The sequence below is a fragment of the Hypanus sabinus genome, chromosome 3 (assembly GCF_030144855.1).
Source record: "Hypanus sabinus isolate sHypSab1 chromosome 3, sHypSab1.hap1, whole genome shotgun sequence".
NCBI lineage: Eukaryota > Metazoa > Chordata > Chondrichthyes > Myliobatiformes > Dasyatidae > Hypanus > Hypanus sabinus.
In genome coordinates this window covers 153,920,976-153,938,330 of record NC_082708.1, presented here as the reverse complement: position 1 = coordinate 153,938,330, position 17,355 = coordinate 153,920,976, and the positions used below count along the sequence as shown (strand labels likewise).

Below are 17,355 nucleotides of genomic sequence, written 5' to 3'. Positions count from 1 at the left end.
TTTCCTTACTCCCAACCATACACATCTGGCCAGATGCTGGGTCTGTTCCACTTGCTTGCTGCTGATGCCTGTGCGAGGACCTTGTCAGGCTGTTGCATCAAAATATTTATATCATCAATAACAATCTCCTACACCATGACAGGTACTTCCACAATGTAAATCTGACTTGTGGATAGGGGTAGCTAAAGAAGCTGCTCTGCTCATATAAGATGCTGAACAGATTTGATCTCTGTAATTTCTGTCTATGACCCAAAAGAGAAGGCTTTAATTATAAGTGAGGAAATTAACAAGTCAAAAGTAAGGAAACACATTTTAGCATACAATTCTGATTACCCCTTCAAAGAAAGGATGTGGAAGCTTTGGAAAGGGTGCAGAAGAGGTTTACCAGAATGCTGTCTGGATTAGAGGGCAGGTACCATAACAAAAAGTTGGACAAAGTTGGGTTGTTTTCTCTGGAGCTTGAGGGGAGACCTGATAAAAGTATATAATATTATGAGAAGCATAGAAAGCATAGAGAGCAAGGACCTCTTTCACAGGGTTGAAGTGGCTCCTACCAGGGGCATGCATTTAAGTGGAGAGGGCTTAAGTTTAAAGGGGATGTGAGGGGCAAGGCTTTTAAACATACAGAGTGTTGGCTGTCTGGAATACACTGCCTGGAGGTGCTGGTAAAAGCAGATACATTAGGGATTTTAAAGAGACTTTTAGATAGGCACATGAATGTGAGGGAAATGGAAAGACAGGGACTTAGTGTAGGCACAGGAGATCAGTTTAGTTGGCCGTTTCATTTCTAGTTTAATTGGTTTTGCACAACATTGTGGGCGAAGGGCTCGTTCTTGTGCTGTACTGTTGTATGTTCTAAATGAAAGCCAGGACTTTTTAGGTTGATCAATTAGATTAGATTTTAGGGGATAAATTACAAAGCTTTAAAGAGCTGGTCTATAATTACAACATTGTTTTTATTGGTCTATGAAAATATTTATAACTGGACAGAACAGAACCTTACTCATTCCTTTACTGTGGAGTATGAGAAGAGAAATATGTCTAATAACCAATCCATAGACACATACAACACAAGCTCAGCTTATAATCACATGATTGCACAATTGTGACCAATAAAGTTCCCTGCCAATTTCTATGCCACATTATAACCAACAGCCATTTTAAAAAAAAGTGCTGACTGGGATTTTAATCAAAGTGCATTTTGCATACATATCATTGGGGATATTACTCACTGAACCTTTCACTAAAACATTTTAATTTCAGTTTTATACCATCAATAAAGCACACATCACATACACATACAGGGTTAAAGAGTTGTTCACCGAACTGATGATCATCTGCTTTGCAATTCAATGATCTCTGATTAAAAGCTGTGAATTCCTCATGATTGGAATCACAGGCTGTGCCATGACCTAGGCACAGTTTCTATTGGTCATACCTCTGGCACTTTTAATATGGCATAGTTCCTTTGCGTGAAGGTCATTTAGAAGGGTGGAATTGGAGGAAGGGCAAGGAATTATCAATAGGAAAGCACCATATGAGGGCAGTGGTTTAGAGGATATGGCCCAAATATGGGCACATGGGTCTCGTCTAGCTGGAAATTTTTTCTGCATTGTTCTAATTAACTGAGGACAAAGTGAGAAACAAGAATTAATGTGTGAGATTGAACTTAGGCAAAGATGATCTTTATTGTCCATCCTGAACTGGCCTTGATGAGTAGCATGCTGAGCTATTTCATGATGCACTTTTCATTAATTGGTGAAAAATGGGCAGATTGCCAAGGTAAAGTGGAAATTTTGTCTTGCATACTGTCAATACAGATCCATTCATTACAACATGCATTGAGGTCTTACAAGGGAAAGCAAGTTCAAGTCTAATTATCATTCAACCATCCATAAATACACATGAATACAGCCAATCGAAGCAGCATTCCTCTGGGAAAAGGTTGCAAAGACACAGTACCAACAGTCACACTCAATGCAAGGCACATTAAGCACACGTAAGATAGCAGCAAACATTCAGTCACCAAAAACATATAATAACAGAATGCAAAATAAACTGCTACAATGCAGATAAAACATAGTACAGGTACATAGCAAAGTAAACATCTGAGGTGCGAGGTCACAATGAGATATCTTGTAAAGTCAACAGTTCATCTTTTTGTACTAGGGAAACATTCAACATTCAAATATTAGAAAAGTGAGATAGATATTGTCCTTGAGCCTTGGGGTATGTAATTTCAGATTTTTGTATCTTTTGCCAGTTGAGAATGCACAGAAGAGAGAATGCCTGGGGTGGGTGGGATTTTTGATTATGTTACCATTTTTACCAAAGCAACAAGAGGTTTAGCATAGTCTGTGGTAGGAAGACTTGTTTCCATAATGTGCTGAGCTGTGTTCCCAACTCTCTTCAGTTTCTTGATGTCAGAACAAAGTAGCTGCCGTACCAAGCTATGATGCTTCTAGATAGGCTTGGTATGGTAACTGCTTTCTCCATGACTGCCAGATTTTGCAGTTTCTTGCGGTCATGGGTCTCGATAACAATTGGTGAGGGTCAAAGGGGGCTGGAACTAATGCATGCTGTGAGCAGTCTCTTAAGCATTTCATGAATTTAAATATCACAATGAGTTATAAGCAAACTATTTTCATTGAACTATATCAGGAAATGTCAGATCAGAGGGGCAGTCAATTTATCAGATAACTGCCCAAAAGTTTTAGCATTTTGGTAGCCTTAGACTCGACTGGAAGACTGATCAAATCTGAAAACGATCAGGAGCTAAGTATTGGAGGAGCCTTAACCAATAGAAGGGTTACCACAGAAATTTAAGGATAGGGAGGACCTAAACTATGGAGGGATTTGAGCAATTTTAAAATCAAGGTGCAGTTTAATTGGATGCCAATGCAGATCAGTGAAAATAGGAACAATAGGTGACGGGACTTGGTGTCAGTTTTCGATGACACCAAATTTGTGAAGAGTGCTCTGAATTCTACAGTCAACCTCAAGTGTTGACTGTTCATAGTTGTTCATTTAACTGTTCATAGCTACTCTATCCAAATATTACATTTACTCAATAGGCAATTCCTGGCACATTGCTACAAACCACAGGCAATGAATAATCTAACAGCCCGGTTTTATACAACTTTAGAAATGGAAATTTTCTTCATTTCCAGCAGTTAAACCAAACAGTTTAATATCGCACATTTCCAATGAAATTTCAGGCCCTTTGGAAGATGTTGCTCCCCAGTGGAGCAATTTCAAAGTCACACTGTTTTTAAACAATTTTCTTCTGCTCATTGCACCCATCCATGTTTACCAATTTATAAATAATAAACACAATCAGGAACTTGGCAAATTGCACTGAAATTGCAACTCCATTTAAAGACAGTTACAGTACAGATTAAAGTGTTGCTCCAAATGTACATTGCTAAAGTTTGCTCAATTTACATCTTAGGATTCCCCTGAAACTATTAAGAGCCTGTTAGATCTAAACTTGTGATTAAACTGTAATGCAGTCTTTGAATTGCATCACAATTTTCTCTGTGGGTGTTGCAAGACAGCGAAAACAGGATTGCTTGACTGAATAGGACCTTGTGCAGTACAGTGAGTTATTTCTGTTCCAGATACAATAACATTGCTCTGCTGGTTTAGAGTCTAATGAAAAATACAGTGCAGCTGCCAGGATTTATGGCAAGACATTTTGGCAAATTAATGATAGACATTTTTTTCTGTAACAATGTCACTTTGTGAAGGTGCATCATCACAGATTGCTAATGTTTCAGCCTCTATTTTAAGCTGGTACAAGACAAAGACAAATAACATATTTTGCAACCAGAAGATTGGGATTGACATGGGGCTTCCATGATTATATTATATTATTTATTTATTTATTGAGATACAGCATGGAATTGGCTCTTCGAGGAGCGCAGTGCAGCAACCGCAGATTTAACCTTACCCTCATCACAACAACCAATTAACCTACTATCTGACTGTGTTATTAGGACTTTGGGAGGAAACCAAAGCACCTGGAGTAAACATGTACATTCCATGGGGAGGACATACATTCTTTCAGATGAAATCAAAATTGACCTTGTCGCACTGACCACAACGCCACCATGCTACCCAATTTTTAAATGGTGGTTAAATGGAGATAGTCAGGGCTGTGAACTTTAGGAAATGTAAATACCTTTGGGATTAGGGGCCTCTGCACAGCTTACTTCGTTCAAGGTCCTCTTAAATCTAATACTCAAAGCAACAAAGGGAAAAATTACATCTGGTCCATCAAGTACATGTTTATTCCCAGACAAACAACTCCATTAATTTCGCTTGTAACCTCCTTCATTCCCTGTAACTTAAAACTTATTTTCTCTCACATGCCAATCAACTCCTCTTTCATTCTGTTACTATTCATCAAAACCCAAGGGATAATTTACAACAGCCATTTAAAAGGCTGCTCTATCTTTAAATGGTGGGGGAAATCAGTGCAGCTGAGGGAGAATATGAAACTTGTTTGGAACATCAACCAAGCTCAGGATTGAACTTGAGAAGACCACACAGCATCGGAGCAGACATAGGCCATTCAGCCTATTAAGTCTGCTCCACCATTTGACCATGGCTGATTTATTTTCACTCTCGACCCTGTTCTCTGCCTTCTCCCCATAACCTCTGATGTCCATACTAATCAAGAACCTATGAATGTCTGCTTGAAATATGCACAATGATTTGTCCTCCATGGCAGCCTATGGCAATGAATTCCATAGATTCATCACACAAAGGCTAAAGAAATACCTCCTCATCTCTGTTCTAAAGGGGGCATTCTTTTATTCTGAGGCTGTGCCCACTTTTCCTTTCCTCATACACTCATTCTAGTCCCTTCAATGAATCTCCTCTCATTTTTTCTAAACTCCAGTGAGCAGAAGCCCAGATCCATCAAATGCTGCTCATACATTAAGTCTTTACTTCCTGGAATCATTCTTGTAAACCTCCTTTGGACCTTTTCCAATGCCAGCACATCATTCCAGAGACATGGAGCCGAAAACTGCCCACAATACTCCAAAGGTAGTCTGGCAAATGCCTTATAAAAGCTCAACATTACATCCTTGCTTTTATATATAGTAACACAGTGGTTAGCACTACACTACTGCTGCTCAGGGCATCAGAGTTCAGAGTTCAGTTCCAGCATCCTCTGTCAGAAGTATCTGTATGCCCTCCCCATGGAACTTGAGAGTCTTCCTCAGGTACACTCAAATCCAAAGATTTATTTGGTAGATTAATTGGTCAATGTAAATTGTCTCGTGTTAAGTTAGGGTTAAATCAGAGTTGTGAGGGGCTGCTGGGAAGCATGGCTCGAAGAGATGGAAGGGTTGTATCAGTAAATAAATATTCTAGTCCTCTCCAAATTAATGTTAAAATTGCATTTGCTTTCCTTTCTACCAACTCAGGCTGAAAGTTAACCACAAGGGAATCCTGAACTTGAAATTCCAAGTCCCTTTGCACTTCCAATTTCTGAAATTCCACCCCATTTAGAAAATAGTCTACGCCTTTATTCCTTCCACCAAAGTGAATGACCGTACATTTCCCTATACTGTATTCCATCTGCCACTTCTTTGCCCATTCTCTTTTTTCCTTATATTCTTTCATCAGGAAATATGAAGCACAATCAGATTTCAGAAGTTACAATACCAATGAAAGCACAGCATGAGCAAGTATCTTCAAATTACATCCCAGGTGCCAAGGCAGAGTTTCCAGAAGCCCTGTCCTTTAACACATCCTGTGATGCGTGGGCATGACAGATGAGCGGAGGCAGGGATCCTGGAAACTGTTTGTGGAATTCTGACCAATAAATATTCCCCGACTCCCAAAAAGATTACAAAGGCAATCCCAATTCCACCCCCAATTTAACGCTGTCCACGGGGATTGCTCTTCCCTCATTATCCAAAACTCCCTTTGTGATTTTATAATCGTTACAACAGTCTCATTTCAATTCGTTGAGGTTTAACATTTTCTGCTCTGCTATTTTAATGTAGCAGATTATTTATCTGTTACAATATAATACTCTTTAATTCATACCAGAGAATTTATGGGGGATGCTGGTTTAAACAAGTAATTAAATGAGCTAAGTGCCTCGCTGTAATAGGCGTTGATCTGTAATTATCTTATTCTGAGACAAGAGGCTGGAAACACAGACGTACAGAAAGACGGGTGTTATTTCTGAACAGCCCATTAAACACAGGCATGAAGCAGCAAGCAACACAAGTAAATAGGCCAGGCATGAAATAAACAACAGTAAAGGAATAAGAAAGAAAAAACAATCAATTACTCACGTCATGACTGAGGACCTCAGTCTGTGTGGACTTATCTGCTTGTGAGGAGTGTTCCTTTTGTAAACTTCTACAACTGTCCTGCAACAGAAATTGCACATTGCATGTTATTTGCAACCATGCAGCACTCCACTGAATGCAAAATTAACCATGCAAGTTTACATCATTGAATAGATAATGGAGTTCTTATCAATGTGCTGAATCAACAGATCATGCAGCATCTTCTGTATGAAGGGAAGTGTTCAAGACCCTTCATCTGCTCTGAAAGAGGGGAAATAGCCAGGACAAAGTGGTGGAGGAAGTGATAAGAGGACCAAATGTAAAAGCTAAGATGTTTTGCTAGGTCTCTATCAGGCATTTGTCAGACAAATTTTGAACCCTTTCACAAAGAGAGACAGATTGGTCCTGAAGATGGACTAGAGGAGATTCACAAGAATAATCCCAGGCATCATTAAGGACCCCTATCACCAAAGTCATGCCTAATTCTTCTTGCTGCCATCAAGAAGGAGATACAGAAGCCTGAAGGTGCACACTCAACAATTCACGAACAGTTTCTTCCCCTCTGTCATCCAATTTCTGAATAGACATTGAACCCTGGAACACTACCTTTGTACTTTTTTATTTCTATTTTTGCACTACTTCTTTAACTTTTTCATATACAATGTGCATGCCAAGTCATTTGATGCATTTAAGGCAGATATTCAAAGGTTTGTGATTGGTAAGTGGGAGGCGTAAAGTTAGAGTTAAGGGTTACAGAGAAAACGTAGCAGAATGGAGTTGAAGAAAATATCCCATGGAAGATGCAGTTAAGCATTATCGACTAAGCAAACAGGGCAGTCTATCTGCAAAATGCAATATCATATGAGCTGCAAGGAGAAAACAGACAGTTAATTTGATTTAGATTGGGCATGATGTGAGCTGAGCGCTTAGAAGTGCACAGAGATTCTTGCCACCCATGGTGTCTTACACATTAAACCTGCTCTGATTGCTGATCACTTCCATAAAAGCAGTGGGCTAATTGGCAAGCCCTTGAGCAATGCAATGCCTTGTTGACTCTAATCTCTGCAGAGATGCTTTGACACCTGCTTAAATCACAAACTCAGTTGAGCCAGCTGTCAAAGAGGCAGAATAACCCAGAATTTCTCTGGCATTCACAGGCATTCAAGAACAATGAGAAATTAAAGATACTGCTAAATTTGTCTTTAAAATATAATAAGACCATAAGATATAGGAGCAGAAGTAGGCCATTCGGCCCATCAAGTCTGTTCTGCCATTCAATCATGGGTTGATCTAATTCTTCCAGTCATCCCCAATCTCCTTTCACCCCATACCCTTTGATGCCCTGGCTAATCAAGAACCTATACATCTCTGCCCTAAATACATCCAATGACTTGACCTCCACAGCCACTCGTGGCAACAAATTCCACAGATTTACCAGCCTCTGACTAAAGTAATTTCTCCACATCTCAGTTCTAAAAGGACATCCTTCAATCCTGAAGTCATGCCTTCTTGTCCTAGAATCCTCTACCATGGGAAATAACTTTGCCATATCTGATCTGGTCAGGCCTTTTAACATTCAGAATATTTCTATGAGATCCCCCTTCATTCTCCTGAACTTCAGGGAATATGCACCAAGAGCTGTCAGACATTCCTCAAACAGTGACCTTCTCATTCCTGGAATCATTCTCGTGAATCTTCTCTGAACCGTCTCCAATCTCAGTATATCCTTTCTAAAATAAGGAGTCCAAAACTGCATGCAGTACTCCAATGTGCCTTATAGATCCTCAACATCACATCCCTGCTCTTATATTCTAAACCTCTAGAAATGAATGCCAACATTGCATTCACCTTCTTCACAACTGACTCAGCCTGGAGGTTAACATTTCGGGTAACCTGCACAAGGACTCACAAGTCCCTTTGCATCTCTGCATTTTGAATTCTCTCCCCATCTAAATAATAGTTTGCCCGTTTATTCTTCCACCAGAGTGCATGACCATACACTTTCCAACGTTGTACTTCATTTGCCACTTTGCCCATTCCCCTAAACTATCTAAGTCTCTCTATTTCTTTAACATTACCCACTCCTCCACGGCAAATTTATCGTCGGCAAATTTAGCCACAAATCCACTAATACACTAATCCAAATCATTGACATACATCGTAAAAAGCAGTGGCCCCAACACCGACCCCTGTGGAATTCCACTGGTAACTGGCAGCCAGCCAGAAAGGATCCCTTTATTCCCACGCTCTGTTTTCTGCTGACCAGCCAATGCTCCACCCACACTAGTAACTTCCCTGTAATTCCATGGGTTCTCATCTTGCTAAGCAGCCTCATGTGCAGCACCTTGTCAAAGGCCTTCTGAAAATCCAAGTACACCATGTCTGCTGCATCTCCTTTGTCTACCCTGCTTGTAATTTCCTCAAAGAATTGCAGTAGGTTTGTCAGGCAGGATTTTCCTTTCAGGAAACCATGCTGGCTTTGGCCTATCTTGTCATGTGCCTCTAGGCACACTGTAATCTCATCCCTGACAATCTATACCAACAAATTCCCAACCACTGATGTCAGACTAACAGGTCTATACTATAGTTTCCTTTCTGTTGCCTCCCACCCTTCTTAAATAGCAGATTAACGTTTGCAATTTTCCAGTCATCCGGTACAATGCCAGAATCAATTGATTCTTGAAAGATCACTGTTAATGCCTCCGCAATTTCTCTAGCTACATCCTTCAGAACCCAAGGGTGGATTCCATCAGGTCCAGGAGGTTTATCCACCCTCAGACCTTTAAGCCTCCTGAGCACCTTCTCAGTCGAAATTTTCACTACACAAACTTCACTTCCCTGACACTCTTGAATGTCCAGTATACTGCAGACATCTTCCACTGTGAAGACTGATGCAAAATACGCATTCAATTCTTCTGCCATCTCTGCATCTCTCATTACAATATCTCCAGCATCATTTAGTATTGGTCCTATATCTACCTTCAACTCTCTTTTACCCTATATATACTTAACAAAGCTTTTAGTATCTTCTTTGATATTAGTCATCAGCTTCCTCTCATAATTCATCTTTTCCTTCTGAATGCCCTTGTTAGTTTCCTTCTGCAAGCTTTTAAAAAGCTCCCTAATCCTCAATCTTCCCACTAGCTCTGGCTTCCTTGTATGCCCATTCTTCTGTTTTTACTTTGGCTTTTACTTCACTTGTCAGCCATGGTAATGTCCTTCTTCCCTTTGAAAATTTCTTCTTATTTGGAATATATCTGTCTCTCACTTCCCTCATTTTTCACAGAAACTCCAGCCATTGCTGCTGTGCTGACCTTTCTGCAAATGTCCCTTTCCAGGCAACTTCAGCCAGTTCCCCTCTCATGCCATTGTAATTTCCTTTATTCCACTGAAATACCAACACATTGGATGTTCTTTTTTCCATCTCAAATTTCAATGTGAACTCAATCATATTGTGATCACTGTTCTCTAAGGGTTCCTTATCCTTACGCTCTCTTATCACTTCGGATCACTGCACAACACCCAATCCAGCACAGCCGATCCCCTAGTGGTCTCAGCAACAAGCTGTTCTAAAAATCCATCCCTTAGACATTCTACAAATTCTCTCTTGAGGTTTAGTACTGACCTGGTTTTCCCAATCCACTTTCATGTTAATATCCCCAGTGATTATTATGACATTGCCTTTCTGACACATCTTTTCTATTTCTTGCTGTAATTTGTAATACACATCCCAGCTGCAGAGGCCTGTATACAACTGTTATTTGGGTCCTTTTACCCTTGCCATTTCTTAATTTAACCCATAGTGTCTCTACACCTTCCAATCCTATGTCACATCTTTCCAACGATTTAATACTATTTCTTATACACAGAGCCACACCACTAACCTATCTTTCCGATATACCGTATATCCTTGGACGTTCAGCTCCCAATGGCTGCCATCCTGCAGCCAAGTTTCAGAGATGGCCACAACATGGTCATCTAATAAAAACAATATAATTAAAATGACCTCAATTACAAAAAGCACGTAATTTACCTCACTCCCCTGCAAGCACTCCTCTCATTAGAAATGAATGAAATTGTTGAACATACATCAGGTTTTATCTGAACACAACTCATCGGGCAGATTGCCTAGGTTAAGTGTTTGGAAATCTGCGGCAGTTGACAGGGTGTGAGCCCATGTTCAATGCCATTTCTCACCGATTAAAGTGTCAAGCATGACAGAAGTCAACAAAGTCAAAAGCTGAAGGTGAGCAGATGTTCAGCACCCTCTGTGTTTGCCCACTCTCTCTCCCTCTTGCTTATTGCTCCCGGAGGAAGGAGCACTGTGAGAGGATGTTGCAGGAGCCTTGGGTCGAGGGCAAGGTTTAATCAACACAGCTTGTGGATTGCAGTCTGTATTTTTTCTCTCTTTTTTTTGCTTCTTTTTTCTTCTATATTACTTATTAGTTATAGTTATTAGATTAGATTAGCATTATATAATTTTTTTGTTTTTTTTTCTTTTTTCTGTTCTCTTTATATCATACATTATGAAATATTTAGATTTACTATGTTCATACATATATTTTATGGCTTATGGCTTATGTCTTGGAAAACTCATTTATATTGTAACTATTATGTATGTTCTTTTTCATATGTAATGGAATTTGTATGTTGGTAATTTCTTTATCAATATATCATTTGTATTCTGTCCATATTACTAATATTAATAAAAAGATTTAGAAAGAAAGGATTGCAGTCTGTAGTTCATGTTCTGGTGTGTTTCTAGTTTCTGGTTATTCCAATTTTATTGCTTTTTTTTTAGATTTTGATCAAGGCGGACTGGCTCAACAAAGAATGCAGCACTAAGCTGAACCAAACTGAACTTTGCTTAGACTGTTTCGATGAATCTGTGGATTGATATTTTATATTCTGTAAATTTCGCTCCTTTTTTGCTATTGTTCTTTTTTGTGTGCTTTGGGGTTTAATGGTTTCTTTGAATGGGTTCCATGGTATTTCTTGGTTTTGTGGCTGTCTGTGGGAAGACAAATCTTAGGGTTGTGTACTGCATGCTTACTTTGAAAATAAATAAACTTTGAATCTTTGAATCTCAGTGTGCACACTCACAGTGTGGTGTGTTGCTTCAGGAAAGTTAACAGCATCATCAAGGATGCCTGCCACTGTGGCCATTCCTTTTTCTCTTTTCTGCTGTCTAGAGAAGATACAGAAGTTCAAAAATCTGAACAACTAAACTCTTCCCTACTTCTCTCAGACTCTTGAAACAATCACCTGTTTCATATCCACTTCACTGTGGTGCTGTTCCATTCTTAGACTCCTAATTCTACCACTCTCAGTTCTCCCATTGTTGTCACTTTAGCATTTCTTTTTGCACTTCTTCAGACTGCACTGCTATCCTTGCACCACTTTGCACTTGTCACTGTATCTATTAATGAATACGTTATTATCACGTACACCACTTATGAGCTTCATGCAATCAAGGAATTTCAATGCACCCTGGTGTATATGACAACAAACAACAAAATATGAATCTGAACTGGTGGCAATCAGCTGTGCAGAAATTCAGGACTTCTGTATTCATTCAGGCTTGAGTCTTACCTATGGTGATGTTCAGAAATTAGAGACTTCCATTCACCATCATAGATACAGACTGGCATTTCCAAGTGGAAGTGTTGCCTTTTTTCATGGAAATGTCAGGTCAATGTAACCTCATTAAGTTAAATTACACTTGTTTTGTAATTCCAGAGGATTCACAGTTGAACAGCTGCCAACTTTTTGCACATCCCACACCAGATGGGGTAATACATTTGAATTAGATGCCGTTTATGAATGGGATAAGACTTTCGACTTAAGTACAGCGATAGAAGACATGCTGTCCTATTTACACTTCAAAATGATCAGGCAGATGTCAATGGAGCCAGTTGTTCATTTATTAGCTGGAAGGATATAAACCTTACTTAAAAAAAATAATCGTATGGCAGATTGTAGGAAGTCATTAACTTAATTTGAGAAAGTTCATCTTGGCAGGATGCCCCTCTATTATGAGGTTCTGTTCTTTGGTCCAAGATTTACTCACTATAGGAAAGATTCTCTCCACATCTATTCTGTTTAGACCTTTCAATATTCAATTGGTCTCAAGGAGAGCCCACCTCAGTCTTCTAAACTCCAGCAAGAAGAGGCCCAGAGCCATCTGACACACCTCATAGGTTAACCCTTTCATTCTTAGAATCATCCTCCACTGGAGCCTTTCCAATGACAGCATAACTTTTCTTCGTTATAGTAAAGATCCCAAAACTTCTCACAGCACTCCATGTGCAGTCTGACCAATGGTTTATAAAGCCTCAGCATTACATGCTTGCTTTCATATCCTAGTCCTCTTGAAATGAATGCTAACATTGCGCTTGCCTTTCTTATCACTGACTCAACCTGAAAATTAACTTTTAGGGAATCATGCATGAGGACTTCCAAAAGTCCCTTTGTACCTCTGGTGTTTGAATTTTCTCCCCGTTTAGAAAATAGTCCACAACATATTCCTTCTAACAAACTGCATGTCTATGCATTTCCCAGTATATTCCATCTGCAAGTTATTTGCCCATTCACCTAATCTGTCTAAGTCTGTATGCACACTCTCTGCTTCCTCAACACTACCTGTCACTCCACCTATATTCACATTGTCTGCAAACTTGGTCACAAAGCCAACAGTTCTGTCCTCAAACTCATTAACATATAGCATGAAATGGACTGATCCAACACTCAACCCCATGGAACACCACTAGTCACCAGAAACCAGAAAGGCCCCCCTTTATTCCCATGATTTGCCTTCTGCCATTCAGCTAATTATCTATCCAAGCTAATATCTTTCCTGTCATTTCACGGGCTCTTCTTTTGCTTCTTTAGCAGCCTCATGTATGGCATCTTGTCAAAGACATTCTGAAAATCCGAGTAAACAATATACAGTGACTTTCCTTGTCTATTTCCTCAAAGATTGTTCAGGCAAGTTTTACCCTTAAGTAAACCACGCTAATTTTGGCTCGAAACTGTATACTTAATAAAGGACTCCAACACCTTTTCAACCATTGAAGTCAGGCTATAATTTCCCTTTTTTCTGCTTCACTCTCTTCTTGAAGTGTGGAGCGACATTTGCAATTTTCCAGTTCTCCGGAACCATTGCAGAATCAATGATTCTTGAATGATCATTATTATTGCCTCCACAATCTCTTAAGCTACCTCTTTCAGAATTCTGCAGTGTTATCCATCTGCTTCAGGTTACTTATATGCCTTCAGACCTTTCAGCTTCCCAAGCACCTTCTCTTCAATAATAGCAGCTACACTCACTTCTGGCCTCTGACACTCTCAGATTCCTCGGGGTTCTTTGATTATGGTGCTGCATTACTGAGGGCAGTGAGTAATATGGACAGAGTCCATAAAGTGGAGGCTGCTTGCCGTGATGTGAATTGTCACTGTAGTTCAAAAGACTGAGGGGCAATTTAACTGAAAGTTATAAGATCCGAAAAGTGGATGTGGAGTACGTGTTTCTCCTACAGGTCAAAGTTTAAAATTAAGAGGCCACCCGCAAGACAGTGGTGAGATATTTTGTTTTCTCAGAAAAGGATCATTGGTCTTTGATTTATCTTTGTCAAAGAGCATCAGAAACAAATTATTAGAATCTTCCTGAAGCAGAGGAAGATAGGTCCTTAATAGGCAGGAGTATAAAAAGATAATGGGGGTTGTTCAGACATGAGGAAGTAAAGGTGTAATCAAATCAATCATGATCTTGTTGAATAGTGCAGCAAGTTCATAGGACTGAGAGCTGAGTGGTCTACTCCTGCTTCCGATCTGTGTGCAGTAAATTGATGTGTAATGATTCACTGGTCTCTTCCTGCACTGTACATATCCATGACTGCACACCAAAAAGCTGTAAGGTGTACTGAAACTAGAATACACATCCGGTTTGCTTGTGTAATACATGATACAGAACAAACACAAGCTTCTTGTATCTACACAGTTTGGATGAGGGAGGACACCTTAGCTACCAGCGACATATTAGCAAGGTATAAAGCGACTAGACAGAGGGTTGATCTGGAAACTCAGAAACACCAGCTTCCAACAATAGAGATGTTGACACGACTCAGTATAATGTGAAACCAGCCTCCCTTTCATGGACACCAGAGATTCTGCAGATGCTGGGAATCCAGAGCAATTCACACAATTGGCCAGAAGAACACAGCATTTCAGACAGTACCTGTGGGGGAAAATAAATGGTCCCGGTGAAGGGTCTTGGCCTGAAAAAATTGACTCTTTATTCCCTTCCATACATGCAGACTAACCTGCTGATTTACTCCACCATTTTGTGTGTGTTCCCTACATGGACTCAGATAACATTTCTGCTGCCTAGGTAAAACAGTCGACATAATCATAGGCTCCTCCATTCCAGACTTTCTGTTTCTTCCTCCTCCCATCAGGCAGAAGATACAAAAGCCCAAAGTCAGGTATTATCTGACTATTATAGGATATATAATGCCTCCCTAGAATGATAAGATGGAGTCTTGACCTCATTATGGCCCTGTGCCTTATTATCTGCCTGCACTGCACTTACTTTGTAAGTTTATTTTCCATTCATTTATTGCTTTCCCCTGTACTACCTCAATGTACTCTAGTAATAAAATGATCTGTATGGGTGACACGCAAAACAAAGTTTTTTACTACACTACAGTACATGCTGTAATAATAAATAATAATAATAATAAATCAGTTTAGCAATTTCAACCTACGAAATTTAACAAATTCATTAAGTGGGGAACAATCAACTAGTACCACTATGTGATCTCAGACCTAGAGTGAAATCCTATCTTGTTCATTAATGTTATCCAGGGAAGGAAATCTCCAGCTTTTATCTGTCATTAGTTGACCAGTATCCCAGATGTAGACCTTATCCTGATCCTCAATGTGATTGAATCCTAAAGATCCTCCAAGATAGTTGCCAAGCCGCAGCTAACAGTTTGAGATAACTTCACTAGTGGTGACCTCAACTGCCACATCCCATGAAAGAATGAGCGCAAATTACCAACTACACAGGAGATATTTGGTCCTCACAATAGATAGTGAAGATGAGAACTAAGGTACACTTTATGGTGTAATAAACGATAGATGCAAGGCCTGGAGAAGAATCTGAATGGAAAGTCCAGAAGTAACACAATAGCTAAAACAAAATGCACTTCATTGAAGGGGAAACTGGACACTCTCTGGAAAGGTTGATATGTACAACTGTGACATTTGGTGATCTCATCAATTAAATAGTAGTAAAATAACAGCTCCTTTCAATAACTCCAAGATTTACTTCCGTTAATGGAAATTTAATTCAGGCTGAAATGAGTAAATTGAGGAAACGATTCACACATCTTACACCATCACACAAGGTCAGATTCACTTCTAATTTGATTCCCACATTTTACATCATCACACAAGGTCAAAATTATTTCAAATTTGTCTCATTTCTTCCTTAAATACACTAATAGACGCAAAACACAATACCGAGTCTTTGACACGGAAGTCAAGGTATATTTTCTCCTTCAATATATCCTTACAGTAGCAACTATTTGTGTTGATTACTGGAGACGTGATTAAATAATTGCACAGTAGGTTAAAATAAACAGCTTTTAATATTCAGTGACTGAATCTGAAAACACTGGTCCAGACTTTGCATTGGAATGATAGGGAAACTTCAATACTTTACTCATATTATGCAGCGATTGCTTGTTGGTTGAGTCAAATATATATAGCACAGCAGAACAAGAAGTACAAAATGCTAGCAAGTCAGGCAGCATCTACGGATGGAATAAAACATCAATGTAGTGGACTGAGATCCTTAATTAAAACTGGAAAGGAAAGTGGTACAAGCAAGAACAAGAAGGTGGAGGGAGGAAAAGGTGTACAAGCTGGTGATAGCTGTGACCAGGTGAGAGGAAAAGTGAATGGGTGGGAGAGGTGGGATGAAGTTTGTTACAGTATGTCTGATGTCCAGAAGCTAATCAATGTTCTACATGGTTCACTCCCTATTGTCCATTACCAGGTGGAATTTGAGTCAGTGGACATTGATACACACTGAGTATACAAATATCCCATCTGTTGATTGATCAACAATACCTGTTGATATGCTAAGTGGCAAAATCAATTTGGTCCACAAACTTCCTGGAACTCAGTCACAAAAATGGTGCAAATAACTTAGCTGGTGCTGTCTGGTTCAATGTAGGCCAATTAATATAACCAATTATCTTATGTTGATTAAACATGGGCTACAAAACCTCATTGCTTACAACAAGAACCTGAGTAAGGAATATTGGTTAGAAGTTTAACTTTGTCATGAACATCTCTGACCCTTTGGAAAAGTCATGCTGATATGTGAGAAAGCTGAGGGTGGCAATAAGACTCTTGGGCCCTGGAAATGAATATCCATCACAGTTATTATTGCAATAACAATAATATTGCTATTCTTAAATAGCATATTCAGCAATTGCTGAATGTGTCCTCAGCCACATGACATTGTTGGTTGGAGCAAATGAACACTCACTCACACACACACACACACACACACACACACACACACACAGGGGATGCTTGGCTTATGATCTCTCAAATGAGGAAAGAGCATTTGCAGTGTTGTTGAGAACAAGTCCATGCATCAGGAGTACAAAGAAGCTCTGTACTAGTCCACTGGACAGACAGTCATCCACTTCCCCATTAAAGGGAGATTCTATAGTTCCCACATTAGCTACCTTATAGTCTACAAAACTGGAGCAGAAAGAAGCTATCCTTGATCCTAAAGGATTACTTAAGAAAAGTAAGATGAGCGCATCCTGCCAGTTCAGACCAATCATTCCTCATCTTATTTTTCTACACCGACAGACATCCTTACTAACCTAAAGCTCAGCAGGACCGACTCCACTTACTGAATATGCAGGTACACCACAGGATCGTGAGAAGCACATGTGCCATTGACAAAGTGGTGCTAATGACTCCAATGTCTAGTTGACAGTTTCTATATTAA

General features: G+C 39.6%; 1 protein-coding gene across 3 annotated transcripts in view; it reads right to left on the bottom strand.

Annotated features, from left to right (window-relative positions):
• Nucleotides 1-17,355, bottom strand: part of ccser1 (coiled-coil serine-rich protein 1) — a 1,385,167-nt gene that overhangs the window by 438,755 nt on the left and 929,057 nt on the right. For all 3 annotated transcript variants that reach the window (XM_059965410.1, XM_059965409.1, XM_059965412.1), the window contains one exon: nucleotides 6,321-6,398. In XM_059965410.1, the coding sequence (XP_059821393.1) occupies nucleotides 6,321-6,398 (78 nt within the window). The remainder of the gene's footprint in view (nucleotides 1-6,320; nucleotides 6,399-17,355) is intronic.